This window comes from Emydura macquarii, unplaced genomic scaffold (genome assembly GCF_026122565.2).
Source record: "Emydura macquarii macquarii isolate MOO-44397 ecotype Brisbane River unplaced genomic scaffold, CSIRO-AGI_Emac_v2 contig_1119, whole genome shotgun sequence".
NCBI lineage: Eukaryota > Metazoa > Chordata > Testudines > Chelidae > Emydura > Emydura macquarii.
Genome location: NW_027131256.1, coordinates 733,839 through 749,223, shown reverse-complemented (window position 1 = coordinate 749,223; position 15,385 = coordinate 733,839). Strand labels below are relative to the sequence as shown.

The 15,385-nt window shown below is 56.7% G+C and overlaps 1 protein-coding gene across 5 annotated transcripts; it reads right to left on the bottom strand.

Annotated features, from left to right (window-relative positions):
• Positions 1 to 1,219: 1,219 nt before the first annotated feature.
• On the bottom strand, positions 1,220 to 14,337 carry IFFO1 (intermediate filament family orphan 1). Of its 5 annotated transcripts, XM_067545936.1 has the most exons (10): positions 13,434 to 14,325; positions 12,943 to 13,112; positions 6,756 to 6,816; positions 6,578 to 6,673; positions 5,875 to 6,015; positions 4,784 to 4,968; positions 4,375 to 4,495; positions 3,348 to 3,443; positions 2,955 to 3,085; positions 1,220 to 1,998 (listed from the first exon to the last, which is right to left on the bottom strand). In XM_067545936.1, exons 1-10 carry the CDS (start codon positions 13,665 to 13,667, stop codon positions 1,896 to 1,898), a joined length of 1,338 nt encoding a protein of 445 aa, XP_067402037.1. In that variant the 5' UTR covers positions 13,668 to 14,325; the 3' UTR covers positions 1,220 to 1,895. The 5 variants fall into 5 exon arrangements, with proteins under 5 accessions (XP_067402037.1, XP_067402033.1, XP_067402036.1 ...); XM_067545932.1 differs by having other exon boundaries at positions 3,348 to 3,440; positions 12,943 to 14,337; XM_067545935.1 differs by having other exon boundaries at positions 3,348 to 3,440; positions 4,784 to 4,944; positions 12,943 to 14,335.
• Positions 14,338 to 15,385: the final 1,048 nt, after the last annotated feature.

Sequence of the window (15,385 nt, the reverse complement as noted above, 5' to 3'; positions counted from 1 at the left end):
TGTATCCAGCACATTTAAATAGTCTTAGTTAACTAATTTAAAAATGCTATTTCTATCCACTTTTTTTATTTCCAATTCCATCCACACTGAGTTTGACATAAATCATGAGCAATACAATTAATTCTCTTCTAGTAACCCAGAAACGTCATGCACCATTTTCTAGCATAACAACAAAATATAAAACTTAAGAAGCTGAATGACTGCACGTTAAGCAATATCATTGCTTAAATAGACGTGCAGAGAGAGAGTGTCTGTCACCTGCTGGTTAGCAAACACGGGCACCAAATTTAGATGCAAGTCCATGTTTTAATGGTCACCAACCAATGAGAATCAATCTTTCTTTAGGAAAATCACTAAAAAGAACAAATACAAAACAAGATTAAAACGGGTGATTGAAACGAAGGTTTTGGGCTTGCCAATTTAAATCATGACCTGACCTGGTAAATCATTCAGTGCAGCCTGATTCAGCAAACTGAGAATGTTCTGCAACGTAAGGGTGCATCAGAGAGACCTGCTGCTGTAGGACATGGTGTCTTCCCGTGGCAGAATCACACCACCCCAGCCCGTGACAGGTGAGGAGGAGGGTGTTTTCCATTATCCTACAGCCAGTGGTCTGTCCTGCTGACTGTCAAATGTCAGCTTGTGTCTGTTTGCCAGGAGCTGGGGGATGAATTCTCGGTTCAGGTGTACTGAACATCTGGGTTAACTCCGTGTGTGTGATGGGAGCAGAAATCGCCTGTGCACAGTGTCACAGGAACGCCCATTGCCAGCGGCGGATGGGTGTGAGCTGAGAGCATGGGGAAGTGTGACAAATGGGAGGGTAACGCAGGCACTAGCAGGGTCTGTGATCAAGAGTCAGAGCAGCAGAAGGGGCTGATGGAGCCACGTTGTTGCTTACAACGGAAGCTCAGCAGAGCAGGGACCATGTCTCCTTTTTTGTTCTTTTTAAAACAGGGCCTAGCCCATTGGCGCCTCTTGCGTGCTACCACAACAGAAATACGAAGTGCAGGCCCCGGAGGGCAGGGTCACCCCGGCAGTGCAGCCCTTTTCCCCACCTACGCTGGCAGACAGAGCCAGGGAGGGAAGCATCATTCACTCCCCTCTGAGATTCCAGCGAAGCCGCAGCATCAGAACCTTCCCTGCAGCCGGGCCCGACCCGAAGTTCCCTCTCCGCAGCGTCCTCCAGCTGCCCCGCCAGCTAAATAAAGCCCCACACAAGGTAGAAAAGGGCGTCACTGTCCCATTTAATGAGCGCTCGCTTCCGTCACAAACACGTACACGTGTGTCACCACACCACAAATGCGCAGCAAAGCAAAGTGCATGGAGGGGGGCGGGGTGGAGGAGCCAACGGCCCTTCCCCGGTCCCCGAGGAGAGGAGAGGCTCTCGGTACCTTGTGCAGCGGGGCGCAAGGGCCCCCGGGAGTGTTCAGAGAGCACGGAGGGCAGAGAGAGTCCAGCACTCGGTTCAGTTGGCACCAACGTTGGCAGAGGGGCACAGCTCCAGTTCTACCGCTGAGCAGCACAAGGGGTGCAGGGGGAGACACGTCAAGTACGCCAGGACAGGGGACGGAGCCTGTGGGTTCGGGAGGTCCCAGGGATGCTGCTATCGTAAGGTTGGATCCTCCCTGTCTGAACCCCAATAAGATCAAAGTGGGGGAGGGGAAACACAGAGGTGGGGAGAGGGAAGGGGACCCTGCGTGAGGGCCCTCAGCTCTAGCTAGCTGATCTCATGTGCAACATGTCCTGGGGGGATACATTCCCCACCCCTGCCCCGAAGGAGGAGGGATTTGATGGCAGAGCTCCGGTGGTGGCTCCACGTCCCTGTCCGTCGCCCAGCCACGGCCCAGAACACCCCCCTGCTCTCTGCCTCGCCAGGAGGGGCAGGGCCTCGGGGATTATCTGATTGAGGCCTCGGTCGGGAGGTCGTGACTGGACTCCTCGGTGTCCTCACTCAGGGCGGGCTCAGTGCTGGAGAGCGGGGTGAACGCAGGAGACTTTCTGAAAGAGAACGAAGAGCAGGGGTCACGTGGGCACCAGATGGGGGGGGCAGAGCGGTTATAGGGGGCACTGTAGGGTCAGAGGGAGTCCTCAGGTACTGGAAGGGGTGTAGTGAACTCTGGGGAGTGAACAAGTGACATGAGACGGGTTCTGTGGGGCAGAGGAGCCTAGGTAAGCGCTGGGGGCAGCGATGGGGAGCTCTGCTCAGAGCAGGATCCCACTGGAGGAGGGAGGTGACAGCATGCACTCATGGGAGCAGGGCCCGGCCCAGAGCCGCACTGATTTCATCCTGCCAGCAGGGCCCAGCGGGCCGGAGAGGCTTCATTTCTCTTCAGACAGCGACATCGCCCCTCAGAGCTGACACCGGATTCCCCGTCTACAGGCACACGGCGCCGAACCCAACTCCTGGGAGGAGCTGTAGGGGTGTCGCATTCAGAGTCCAACCCAGTCCTGAGCGCCAGCCTAGCCCCCGCCCTCCAACGCACTAACCCCCGTTCCCCTGCCAGAACTGGGGACAGACCCCGGGCACCTCAATTCCCAGTGCCCTGCTCACACCCAGGCCTCTCCCAGAGCTGGGAGGAGAACTCAGCCTGTGTGGGAGCAGAACAAACCTCCCCACCTTCCACGCCAAGCACAAGGAGCATTTCCTTGCCTGTGCCTTGTCTAACGCAATACATAGAGCAACGTGTACGTCGAAACCACCCCTCCTCCGCAAAAGCCCAGCACCGTGCACACTGCGCTCCCGGCGGAGAGGGTGAGCGAACACACACCACCTGACAACGGTGTCGTCGTGGTGCTGAACCTGGAAGGCGCTCAGACACTCCTGTGGTGAGTGCAGTACGAGAACCTGTAAAGAACTGACCTGAACGCAGGAGTCCTGACTCAGTCCCCCCCGCCGCTCCGAACTCCTGCCCCTCCCAGAGCTGGGACTGGGACCCCGGCACGCTGGAGCTCACCTGTCTCCAGACTGGGTGATGAGCCGGCGGCAGGTCTCCATCTGCACATCCAGCCCACGCTTCATGCTGCACATTTCCATGTATTCGTGCAGGTGCCGATTCATGTCGTTCTTTGCTGTTGCGAGTTCCAGCTGCACACGGGGGAGCAATGGGGAGCTGAGCTGAGCTGAGCCTGCTGGCAGGGCATTGTCCACGCCAGCAGGGGACATTGCATCCTCTCCCCAGCCCACCCGCCCGGGATACTGCCCGCCCGCCTCACCCACCAAGGGACACCGGCCAGCTTCACCAGCCAGTCACAGGGAGACCCCCCCCCCACTACCATCTTTCTTCTCCCTCCTGTCCCTACACCGCCCATCTCCTGGCCCCCCATCGGCCCCACTCGCCTTCTCCCACCTCTATTTGGTCGATGGTTTCCTGATACTCCTTCTCACGGCTCTTGAAGAGCGACTCTGTGTCCTTAATCACCTTCTCCAGACTGTCGTCCTGCTGCTGCGGGAGACGAGGGAGCCATGACGTGTGGAGACAGGGCAGTTGCCAGACGTCAGAAACCAGCGTGAGAGATTAGAGAAGGACCCAGGAGCACCGGAAAGAGTGAGGAAAGGGCAGGGGACAGAGAGAGGCAGAGACACAGGATCAGAGACGGAGGGGTGTCCCCAGTTCAGCCAGATCCCGTTTAACGGACCCGGCCCTATATCTGCATCCACCCCGTATCCGCTTGTACAACAAGCTACACCTACGGACCTACCAGCCTCCCCCATCTAGCAGCAGGGATGGGGCAGAGAACTCACTGTCTGGGACCACTGGCAGGTGAAGTTCTGCCCAGCAAAGCACAGCATTGCCCAGAAACACTGGGGATTGTGGCAGAGAGACAGCGCCCCCGTCAGCCCACCTGAGAACCCCCACTGGTAACCCGCCAGGGCAGCGGGAGCAGCTGCAGCGCTGGCTACGTAGGGGCCTTGGCCAGTTGGACTTTCAGGCTTCATCTTCGGCGGTGCAGAGCGAGCTTCCTTCCCACTCAAGGAGCCGACAGTCTCCTCGGCAGGTATAACGAAGAGACCGGGGACGGGAGCTCACTGGAGTCTAGAACAACTGGCACCGCCTGCGCTTGCTGGCTTGGGCAAACGACTCAGACAAGTGGCCCTGGGGTCATTTTGCAGGGGCGGGTGGCGTATCTAAGTACAGTGAGGGGAGCCAGGCAGGTCCTGGCTGGGTGGGTCTGAATATTCTCTATTCGAATGAGCGCTTCAGGGGTAACAAACACTCAGTTCTGCCCGGCAGCAGGGAACTGTCAAATCCATTAGAAATAGGCGCCGATCTGTGTGGGAAGGAACAGAACCAGGAACGAGGGATCCTCGCTGCACCGGAGAGCGGGACGGGCGGCTGGAGAGGGGGCAGGACTAGAGCATGAAGCTGCTGTTACCTCCCCCTGCGCCTCTGCAGCTGCGATGGCGTATCCGGAGAAATCCTCCCAGAGCAGCAGCGTTTCCTCGGTCTCCTCCCAGGTCAGACTGTCACAGTCATCCTCAAAATCGTACTCCCGCCTGGGGACCAAGAAACCACGAGTCAGCACAGAGAGGGGAGCTCTCCCAGTCAGAAGAGCGACCAGAGTGAGGCCTGAATGCTACCGGTGGGGGAACTCTCAGCTCCTCCAATCCTGGCCTTTCCCTACAGGAAAGTGCTGTCGTGAGCATGGCAGGGCTTTCAGCTACCCCAGTCCCAGCACGCAGGGGGAAGAGCAGGGGCGCTGGCCAAGGGGGAGCTCACAGCAACTCCCGCCCCAGCCTGTCCCAGCAGGAGTGACGCAGAAGTAAGAGCTGGGCTGCACTCACAGCTGGTTCAGCATCCTCTGCATCTCCTCATTGATGCTCATGGCTGTGGTCTCCTCGTCTTCCTCCTCTTCAGGCTTTTTGGAGGCATCGCTCTCAGACAGCGAAGTGTCCTCGTCGCTCATCGGCTTCCGCTCCCGCTTCCGCCCCGCCGTGGCTGGGACCTTAATGGGAGACAAGTGCAGAGACTACAGAAACAAGGCCGGGTCCAAGGTCCAGGGGTGGGGTGGTGAGAGGAGATGGAGGGGAAAGGTATGGCACAGGGGTAGGAGGATAGGGACAGCAAGAAAGAAAGAAAGAAAGTAAGGAAGAAGGAAGAAGAGGGGGTGGGGGAGAGAGAGAGACGGGCTCATTATGACCAGGTTAAAGATGGTGCAATGGCTAAAATGTGATTTTAGAATATTTTTAAATTAAAAACTATGCAACTAGAGATGGAATCTGTGAACCTGATGAGAAGAATGTGGCTTAATTGAAAAACTCAAATCACCCCCAGAGACAGAGGGAAAGAGAAAGACAGAGAGACAAAGAAGAGACAGTCTCAGAAAAGTGAAATATGTCAGTATTTACAGTCAAACCTGCGCTTACAGAAAGTGTCTAAACTGTACATTTTCTTAACTGAATGAAACTAACCAGCTGCTTCTGTAGGGGGAAGGGGAAGAGACAGGGACAGAGAGAGGCAGAGACAGAGAGAGACAGGGACAGAGAGAGGCAGAGACAGAGAGAAGGGCGGGGAGGAGAGAGATGGGGTTAGAGACAGACACTTCACACCATGTCTCCCTCTTCTGCAGCTGCTCCCCCATCACGCAGGAGTCCCGAGGCCCAATCTCTGAATAATGAGATGGGGGGGTACTCCTAAGGCCTCCAGTAATGTCTGGAGCTCTCAGCCTCCTCCCCTTGCTTCCCTGCCTGCTGCTTCCTACCCCACTGCATGTAACCCAGGACGGGAGAGCAGCTGAACTCATGGAACAAGGGTCAGGGTGACTGAGCCCCTCCTCTGCAAGCAGCACGGAAGGGCTTTGGTCTCTCCCCTTGGCTGGCGGCTCCTTTCCCCGGCGGCAGCTGTCTCACTCGGGACGGCAGCAGGCACATCTCACCTGAAACATTTTGATCATGTCCTCACAGTTCCGCTGCTGCGCCACGTCGCACAGCTTGGCCGTGATGTCAATGCGCCGGCAGATGTCCATGTCCACCTTCATGGCCTTCTCTTGGATCTTGGTGTCCAGCTCTGTGAGGTTCTGAGCCGGGGAGAACCAGCCCAGCGCCCGGGGGCAATGGGGCAGAGGAAAAGGGGGAGTTAGACAAGGCACGCAGCACCTGCCGCTCGCACGAGCAGAGAATTCTCCTGAGTGTCCTTCCGCGAGGGAGATTACACTGCAGGCGTGATCAGAGCTGTCCCCCAGGTAGGGAGAACTGGGGCGACTGCCCTGGGGGGGCCCCGCGCTTTGACTGCAGCCGCCCACCTCCCGCCTGGGCCTGGGGTGAAGTCGGGACCCTGGCAGCAGCCTCCCGCCTGGTCACCTGTATAAAAATGTTAAGGGGGGGCCCACGCAGTACGATTTGCTCCGGGCCCCGCATCCCCCTAGGGACGGCTCTGGGCATTATAACCAGGGCCAGGCACTGTCAGGGCAGCGCAGACGGAGCTCGGGCTGGAGGCTTTCCCCCATCCATCCAGGCTGGGCTCTGCTGTGTCCCCCTGCAGACAGTCCCTGTTTGGGAGGACACTCCCAGCAGTCTGCCTAGCCGTGTCTGGGCCAGGGGCTGAGGGTTTTGCTGGGCGGGCGGGCGGGGGGCACTCACATTGCTCATCAGTCCCTTGAAGACAACCAGCTCTGCCTTGAGCTGCTGCACCTTCATGGCCAGCTCCTCCTGGCAGGCTTCAGCCTCCTGGGCCTCCTGCTCCGGGGGAAAGGGAAACCCTGGAGTCAGTGCCAGGAAATAAGGCTGGGGCGCAGGGGAGAGGGGCTGGGACCCTCACCTCATGCAGCTCGGTCACTCGGTCCTGCAGCTGGACGCGCACGGTGTACTCCTCTTCCCACCTGGCGAGACAAATGTGGGAGTTACACCCGGCCGGCCTCACGGCCCCCGCCGCTGCGGAGGGCAGAGCCGGCAGCTGCAGGCTGCCTTCCCCACGGCCGCTCTGTGCACTGGCAGACCCTCTCGAGCCATGCGAGGAGCGTTGGGAGCGGGGGAGAGAATTTGCTCTGGAATTTGCTGCCCTTCCTTCCCAGACAGCTGCAGCTGTTCGGTGCGTGTCATGCCGTCTGACCATGAGCTGGTCCCTGCCACAGACTCTCCTGCTCTCACTCCGAATTCACCAGCTGCCTTTCACATCACGCTGGGAGACCTCAGGACACCAACCACCAGCTCTATATAGCAGCTGAAACGCGCTCCCCCCAGTGCCAGATCTAGCCCATTGCCCCTCCCCACCACGCCAGGTCAGAGGAGTGGGTTATACTGGGTTTTGCTATACTGGAAGCAGGGGGCATTGGGCACTGAGGGGCTGAAACAGTCTGTGCTGTGCTTGTGTTATATGTGCTGGTTTATTAAATTGAGCTGTCCGGGGAGAGTGGACGCAGAGCTCTGCAAAGGGCTCCACTCTCCAGGGCTGCCCGCTGTTGTGATGGGCTGTGCTATAATCCACTGTATTGCACTGTGATGGGCTGCCTTGAATCCGCCTGTTTGATGCCAGCTGGTACTGCCAGTCAGGGGTCATGTTACACCGGGCGGTACTGCACTGCCCTTGGTTGCAGAGAGCTGTTCTGCCCTGGTTCTGCTGGGCTGCGCCAGGTTGCACTCGACTTCGGCTGTATTGTGTTGCGAAAGATTGCTGCATTAAGCTGTCTGGCACTGCAGCACGCTGGGCTACGCTGCAAGGATTGCAAGATGACAGGCAGTTTTATGCTGGGTGTGTGGTGCTGCAACGGGCTACAATACACTCTTACGCTATATTTCATAACCCTGGGTTTGTTGCGCCCTTCTTTGCTACATTGTGTTGCCTGGTACCGGTTTGTGTTGATCCATGTTTTGCTATGTTGTGCTGGGTTGTATCTCACTTTGCTAATTAACTGTGTCACCCCATGCGTAGCTCATATTGGCTGGGGATGCACGGTCTGGGCCCTGCTCTATTGTGATGAGTTAGTGCAGACCGGGGTTGTGTTGCTATTCCACTTCCAGTTCACTTTGGAAGGGTCTCTGGGCGGGACACACTTTACAGAGTCGCCCACTCGTGCAATTTGATCATGATTCTTGCAATCGTTGGTATTTTTCTTAAAGGCCCAGCTCCTGGAGTTGTAGAATGACACAAGGATTTCCGCTTTCATTTTTAACAAAGGACATTTCTAGTGCTTGTGGCTGGGCAGAAAAGTTTGAAAATGGGAATCCTAAAAGCTCAGCACCCAGGAGGCAAATAGAAAGAGCCACACGTTCTCGTCGGAGTTTTAAGCCGATCTCCTGGTTTCTGAGGCCTGACTCATGGTTTGGAACACTTGGGCTTTGGCACCACGGTCCACGCCGACTGTCGGAAAACGTCCAGCCCTAACGCTGCATGCTGGCCTTCTGCCAGCTACTCCAGTCCACTGCCCTGAGCAGACAGACAGCCCATCCTCCGTCCACAGGGTAAGAATCTGTGGGGGTTCCTCTGAGCTTGACAGGGGAGAACAGGAGAGAGGGAAGAAGAAAGAGATACAACAGAGGAGGACAGAGATACAGGCCGGATGTGCCTTACACGGGAACTGATCAAACTAGGTTTCCATCTCGGAGGAGAAAATGGGTTTCGGTGACACAAAATACTTTCAAAATCTCTTCCTCTCCCGCCTTCTCTGTCCAGCGCCAGCTTACAGCGCTCTCTGTCCCTCTCCATCGCTCCCTGGAGGGCGAACTACTGCTGGGAATGTTTTTAAGAAGTAATTCCCCTGACCCATTCTGGAAAACGGGTGAAGTGCTGGTGTAGAACAGACAGGGGGGGGGGGGGGTTCAACGCTGGCTCAGAAAAGGACAGTGATACGGGGTGGAAGCAACCCTTCTGTGCGCCCTCCATCCTTCCCCACCCTGCTGACTCCTCTCTGCGTTCCCCTCCGCTACTCCATCCTCCCTACCTGCAATGCAGCATTCCTAATAATAACCTCCCTCAGCAGCTTCCCCCACACTGCCCAGACCAGCCAAAAGCCTCCAGCCGGCATCCTGGACTGCTGCCGCCGGCTGTGAGCACTGCTCCCTCCTCTAACCCCTTCTCACCACCCCAAGTCCCCCCGGGCAGCCACAAATCCTGCCCTGCTCCCCAGTGTAAGACGCACATCACTCCAGTACTGCAATAGCCCAGTAAGCACAGGACCAGAATACGTGAGGGGAAGAAGACAGAAAGCCAGGGAGATCCTCTGCCCCACATAGACCAGGCCACCTATCAGACAACACTAAGCCAGCATTTCCCAGGCCAAAGACAAGACCCAGCCCCTCCCTGCCCCATGAGGAAAACAATACGAAAAATTCTAATCTGTCTTTTTAAAAAATCCATGTACGCGAATCTGGGACCGCAAACACTGAAATGCCTGATCATCAGACGGTTATTGTCGGGTGCTACTAACGGGCAGGGTTCACGCTGTTTGGGGGCTTTAAACTGTATATTTCCAACCTTAACATGTTTAGATGATGCTTTTAAGTTTAACCTTCACTGTGGATTTCCTGGGTTTGCACTAGAAGGTTTGGGGATAATGATGCCATCTCTGTGACGTAGTTTATTCTGAATTACGGATACGGGCTCTCCGTCTTAGCCACATCTGATCAGAGTTTGTGTCTGGGAATACATATATGTACATGGGAGAATGGGAAAGGGCAGACATGACCGGGGTCCCAGCTGCATGACCCTTGGCAGGTCTGCACACCCCTACGACCACTGACTCATCATTTAATTGCATCCACCCCAAGTGTGGTTTACACCCAGCCTGTCTCTTGTGGCTGCATCGCTACCTCCATCCTCCTGCTCCGAAGTCCTGTACGTTTGAAGAGAGACTTTCCTCATCACGCTGCTGGGGGCTCAGTAGTCTATGGGGCTGCTTTGGCCAAGGTGCAGATACTCAGCACTGCCTCATGCCCTCCCAGAACGCGAGAGCGTCATTCCCCAAACTCAAACTATTAGAAACCCAGGAAACTCTTCCTACAAAACACCAGCATAGCTCTGTCCCTCTCGGGATGGCAATAGGAACAAGAAATGCCATGGGTCTGCAGCACAGAAGTTTAAGGAATTATCGCAGGAGGACATGAGGAACCCAGGGCCGGGTTGAGCACCTGCAACCTTAATTCCATGGCATTACATTTTTGCATATGAACTTCCCCGGATTTTGTTAAGAAAGGGAGGGGCCGTGACTGAAGGGACATTTTGCATCAGGGAATGGGGAAGGATTCTTAGGCACACCCTGCCACCCTCAGGCATTGGCTCCCTCCCCCTCCGGCAGGGTTAGAAGGCCAGTGAGAGGAAGGAAGCTGGTAGCAGAGAAGCCTTGAGAAAGTCAGCTATCAGTTAGAGATTGCACGGGGTGGGGCCTTCCGGAATCCGTACCTCATACTGGGGCCCATGTAATGGGAAGGGTCTCTGCACTCCCCTTGCCCCTCGGAGTGGGAGATGGGGAATCCCAGAAGCCCTTCCCTTGATGTGGGAGAAGTGTGTGGGAAAGGGGTCCCCAATCGGGACCTTAGGAGGTTCACAGCGGCAGCTGTGCATCTCAGAAGGTTCTCAATGTGGGGAAGGGATTGTGGGGCGTCTCTTTCTCCTGTTCCTGCTATTCCTGGCAAAACAATGTAAAAGTAGGTTACGCCAAGCACAACACTGGCCCCCAGGCCTGCAGTGTCTCTAAACATGCCCCCATGTCCCCTCCCAATATACCCACAGAATCACAAAGCCAATGCCTCTCCCAGAGCTGAGGAGAACATGGGACCAAAGTCTTGGAAGTTCTTCAGCATCAAACCAGCTAAAACAGACTCTCGAACTGTGAAGACACCAGAACAGGTTGGTCATATCCCTGAGGTTTACAGGTTTGGAAACTGCCAGGCACAGAGGTGAAAGCCCAGATCCCCAAAGGTTTTTACTGAAATCACTGGCAGTTCAGCCCCAAAATACCTTTGAGGATCTGGGCTTGAGTGACTTGGCTACGGAAACTCAGGAAGTCTGTGGCAAAGCTCAGTACTGAACACTGGGTCTCTCGAGTCCCCATTCAGTGCCTCAACCCCAAGACCAATCTTCCTCCTACAGTTCACAGGCGTGGGGTAGTTCTCCAAAATACCTCGGCAGGATGGCCAGCTCCAGACATATGGCTGAAGTGACTGGCTCGTTACCACATAGCATGTTTGCGGAGGGGCTTCAAAAATAGATACCCATGCTCCTGGCTCCTGCTCCAGTGCCTTCACCACAAGCCCATCTTGTTTCTTCCTGCAATCCCTGCCTCCTCCATTAGCACCGTCAGCAGACTGACATTCCAGCTTGTGTGACTACACCCCGGGCAAGTCAGCTTTAGCATATTCATTTCAAACGGCTGAGGGGATGACACCTGAGGTTGCCATATTAGAGCCCTGGATTCTATTCCTAGGTCTGCCTGAGGGCTGCACAAAGTCTCTGGTCTGCGGAAAGGGGCAATGAGAGCTGCCTGCCCCCTGAGAGAAGGCTCTGAGTCACTTACTTCCCCATCAATATAACGTATGAAGTGCACAGAAAGTAACCCCAGCAGTCCGTGGAAGAGGAGTCCTGTGCATCTGTTTCCCAGTCTAGTGAACCTTCCCTGGAACGTCAGATATTTCCCAGAACAGCCAGGTCCCCTCCCCCACGCTCTCCTGCTCCACACACAGCTCACAGCAGTTCAGCTTCCTGCTCCAGAAAGCCAAAAAGCCGGATTATTGTGAATTATCCAGTTCTGGACCCCAATCTTGGTACCTGACAACTAGGGGGTAACGGGCAGTTCAGAGATACCTGTTTTACGTGGATACCGCCCATAGTTTTGCCCCTTTCATTGCTTAAAAAAATCCCCCAAAAGCATCACAAGAAAGTTTTGGATTTTTTTTTAAATTCACGTGTCATTTGGATGGGGACGTGGGGTGGGGAAAGAGATTAACGTCTCCAGAAACCCTCAGCCAAAGTACCCCAAGTTTGCACCCAACACGGCCTGGTGCCCTGAACTGGGACCTGCTTGTTTTCAGGATGATCTTATCATACATGGTCGATTTTTGAGCAGTTTCAAAACCTGGCTTTAAACAGAAGTGTGGTTTCCACCTTAACTAGGGCAAAGCAAGGACTTCCCGATGATATTAAAAGACTATCCAAGAACTTTGGGCACAAGCCAACCACTAGCTATTTGAGGGTCAAGAAGAAACTTTCCCTGGGACAGGTCATCCCATCACTGCCCGACCCTGCACCGTTTCCTGCACCTGCCTCTGAAATAGCTGGTCAGGCTAGGATATGGGACTAGCTAGAAGAACATAGTCCTGTAGTATAAGAGGTTTGGAAAGGAAGGACAGGGAGAAATGGGGTTAGTGGACGATAGACAGTCCTATCAGGGATTTCTCCCGTGCATTCCCACTATACAGCAAGGTCCCTTGTCTTTGACATTGAACTACCCACAGTCTTGGAGAGTTGTTCTTTGCCCTCACCCAAACTGCATCTCCTCCCTGACTCCCTATTTCCCTGGCAGGCCCAATCTCCTCACGCTCTGTATCATCTCACTCAGCACTGCTAACGCTCGCTACTTTTTCTCTTAAAGCCTCAGCTCCTGGAGTCATGTTCATTCAGGAGAATCTCAGCTTTCATTAAAAAAAAAACCAAACAAAGCTTCAGGCTGGGGTGAAAAGCCGAAGCATGTGACCCAAATGCACCATGAAGGCTCCAAAACCAGACGGTGACTGAAAAGAGCCCCAGCATTTATCACTGGAAAAGTCTGCAATGATTTTGTAACCCACTCACCGGATTTTTGGGGCCCAACTCACAATTTGGAGTGCTGGGAGTTTGCCATCTAGACTCACCCCCTATTCACCCACGTCCCTCAACACCTCGCTGCCCCCCCCACCCCGTTCTCACCCGCGCTACTGCTTCTCCCAGTTGCCCTGGGGCCCCCACTCGCCCCCGGGCCCCCCTTTTTCCCCTTTAGTCGCCTGCCAGCGCCGGACTCGCCCGCTCCCTTTCTCACCTGCGTTTGTACTCGTCGCGCTCCCTCTTCACCTTGGCCAACACGTTGTAGAGGGCCCGGATCTCGGGGGTGATGGTGTCGATCTGCACGCCCACCCCGTCGGGGTGAACCCACGAGACCCCCGGCCCCTGCACCAAGGTGGTCTCGGGCCCCGGGCCCAGCCGACGGGCCTGCGAGAAGGACCAGATGGTGCCCGGCATGAAGCGGGAGGCGGATGAAAACGGGCTGCCGGACAAGGGGGAAGACTGGGAAGGGGGCGCGAAGGGTACCCCGGGGGGCCCGCTGGGGGAGCCCAGAAACCTAGCGGGGGCAGAGAGCCCAGCCGGCCGGGTGCTGCCCAGGGCGAGCCCCAGCGGCCGGATGGGGCTGACGAAGCTGGTCTGCACCGCCTGGTCTCGGCGCTGTACACTGCGCGGCCGGCCGCCCCCCTCCTCCAGCGCCTGCTGCAGCTGCTTCTCCAGCTGCCGGTTCCTGCGCTCCAGCTCGTGCACCTTGGCCAGGAAGCAGCGGAAACGCAGGTTCAGCGTCTTCAGCACGTTGATGTTGGAGCCCAGGTCGTTGCGGAGAGCCATGGCGGCCGGGGGGGCCGGGAACGGGGGGGCCGCCGAAGCAGGGCCCAGCTGGCCGGCGAAAAAGTCCCCCGGCGGCTCCCGCGGCTCCGGCTCCGCCAGGCCCTGCTGCTCCTGCTGCAGGAGGAAGAGGTTGGGGCCGAATAAGGGGTTCATGGCTGCGGCGGGGCTGCTGCCCGGCAGAGGCGGGCCCGGGCGAGGGAGGGGAGAAGCGGGGGGGAGCCGGGGAGGGAGGCGGCTTCCGCTGCAGCTGGGGGGGGATGCTGGGAAGGCAGCGCTGCCGGGGTAGGCTGGGTGTCCGCACGTAGGAGCAGGAGGGGAGGGTGCCGGAGCCAGGCACGCAGCGGAAGAGAAGGAGAGAAAAATCCTGCCCCCCACTTCCCCCTGCCCCAGCTGAGAGGCTCCAGGCTTTTCCCCGGGGCGAGGGGCTCTGCTGACCCCCCGGGCGAGGGGCGGAATCACGGGGGCAGCCTGGTTTTCAGAGCGGCTCAGCCTGGGGGTCCATCTAGCCCGGCGTCCTGTCCCTGAGCCAGGCCGGCCCCGGCGATGAGCTGGAGAACCTGCCCTCACCGCCCAGGCTGGCCACAATTCAGGCCTGGCCTAGCCATCAGGGTGACGTCAACCCCCTGCCTTCTGGCCAACGACGGAGCCTCGTCGGCTTGATTGGCGCGCACACCCGGTGTGCTTTGTCCTCGGCTGCCCCTCAAATGCAGGGCGAGCTCCCCGTCAGCGTCCCGAAAGCCACCCGCTTATCCGCTCCAGCAGTGGATCAGCGCCATCACAATGCCCACCCAGCCAGGCCACCTGGTGATGGCTCGGCAGATGATGAGCCGAGACCCGCTCTGCACCGACAATGTAGGTCAACGTCATGCAGCTTGTTAACCACATGCAGTCTGCGTCTCCACTGGCACGTCCGTTCCGCCGACCTGAACCACAGCAAAATTCGACTTAATAAAACCACCTCTGCAAGCGGCGTCGCGCTGAGTTCGAATCCTGTGGGTCGAATGAGCGTCAGTGTAGACAGAGCACAACATCAATCGCCGTCACTGCCCTCTGGGAAGTAGCCCATAATGCTCTGTTGTGACTGCTCTGCACACTGGCAGTCTGCAGCACCCTGGCCGTGTAAACAGGAAACAGCTCCTCCCCACACGCCCCGGGAAATTTTGAACTCCCGTTTTGTGTTAGGTCAGCGTAGAGAGAGCTTGCCAGCACAACTGATCCTGGCGACTGCACGCCCCCAATGCACTCCCGCCTGGAGCCGACCTGAGGTCTTGGATCACGTCGGTCTGCGGGGCGAAGAGTCTGTTCTGGCTCAGCACCGAGCCAGCAAAAAGCCATTTGGACATCTACGAGAAGACATCTCGCGCATGTTGGAGAAGGGGCACAACAGGGACGTGCGGCAGAGCCGCGTTAAGATCAAAGAGCTGAGTCAGGCTTATCAGAAAACTAGGGAAGCTAACAGCCATTCTGGCTCCTCACCCCAAACATGCCGCTTTTACTAGGAGCTGCATGCGATTCTCAGCAGAGACCCCCCCACTATGCCACCACGCAGCATTGATACCTTGGGGGAATCTGAAGCCAGGATGAACGAGGACAAGTTGGAGGATGAGAACAGGGGGCAGGCGAGTGGGGTATCCCTTCTCCTTGAAAGCCAGGAGCTGTTTGAAACACAGGAGCAGCCCACCCAGACACAGGAAACCATGACTGACTGGGATGCCGGGGAAGGCACATCTGGTGAGTATGTACTGCAAATTGCATGTCTTTGGTTATATCCCCTGTCCAGATTCTTGTACCAGTGGGAAAATGGTGTGTGTGGCGGTGGGGCCATGCTTCCTCGTACTTGGTGTACTTAAGCATTGGGTTCACCGCGGAAA

Coding starts and splice junctions, on each gene's coding strand:
- IFFO1 (XM_067545931.1), bottom strand. CDS start 13,667: ATGAACCCCTTATTCGGCCCCAACCTCTTCCTCCTGCAGCAGGAGCAG. Junction 4,969..5,874: donor ACATGATCAAAATGTTTCAG/GTGAGATGTGCC, acceptor TTGTTTCTGTAG/TCTCTGCACTTGTCTCCCAT. Junction 1,999..2,954: donor ATCACCCAGTCTGGAGACAG/GTGAGCTCCAGC, acceptor GTTCTCTTTCAG/AAAGTCTCCTGCGTTCACCC.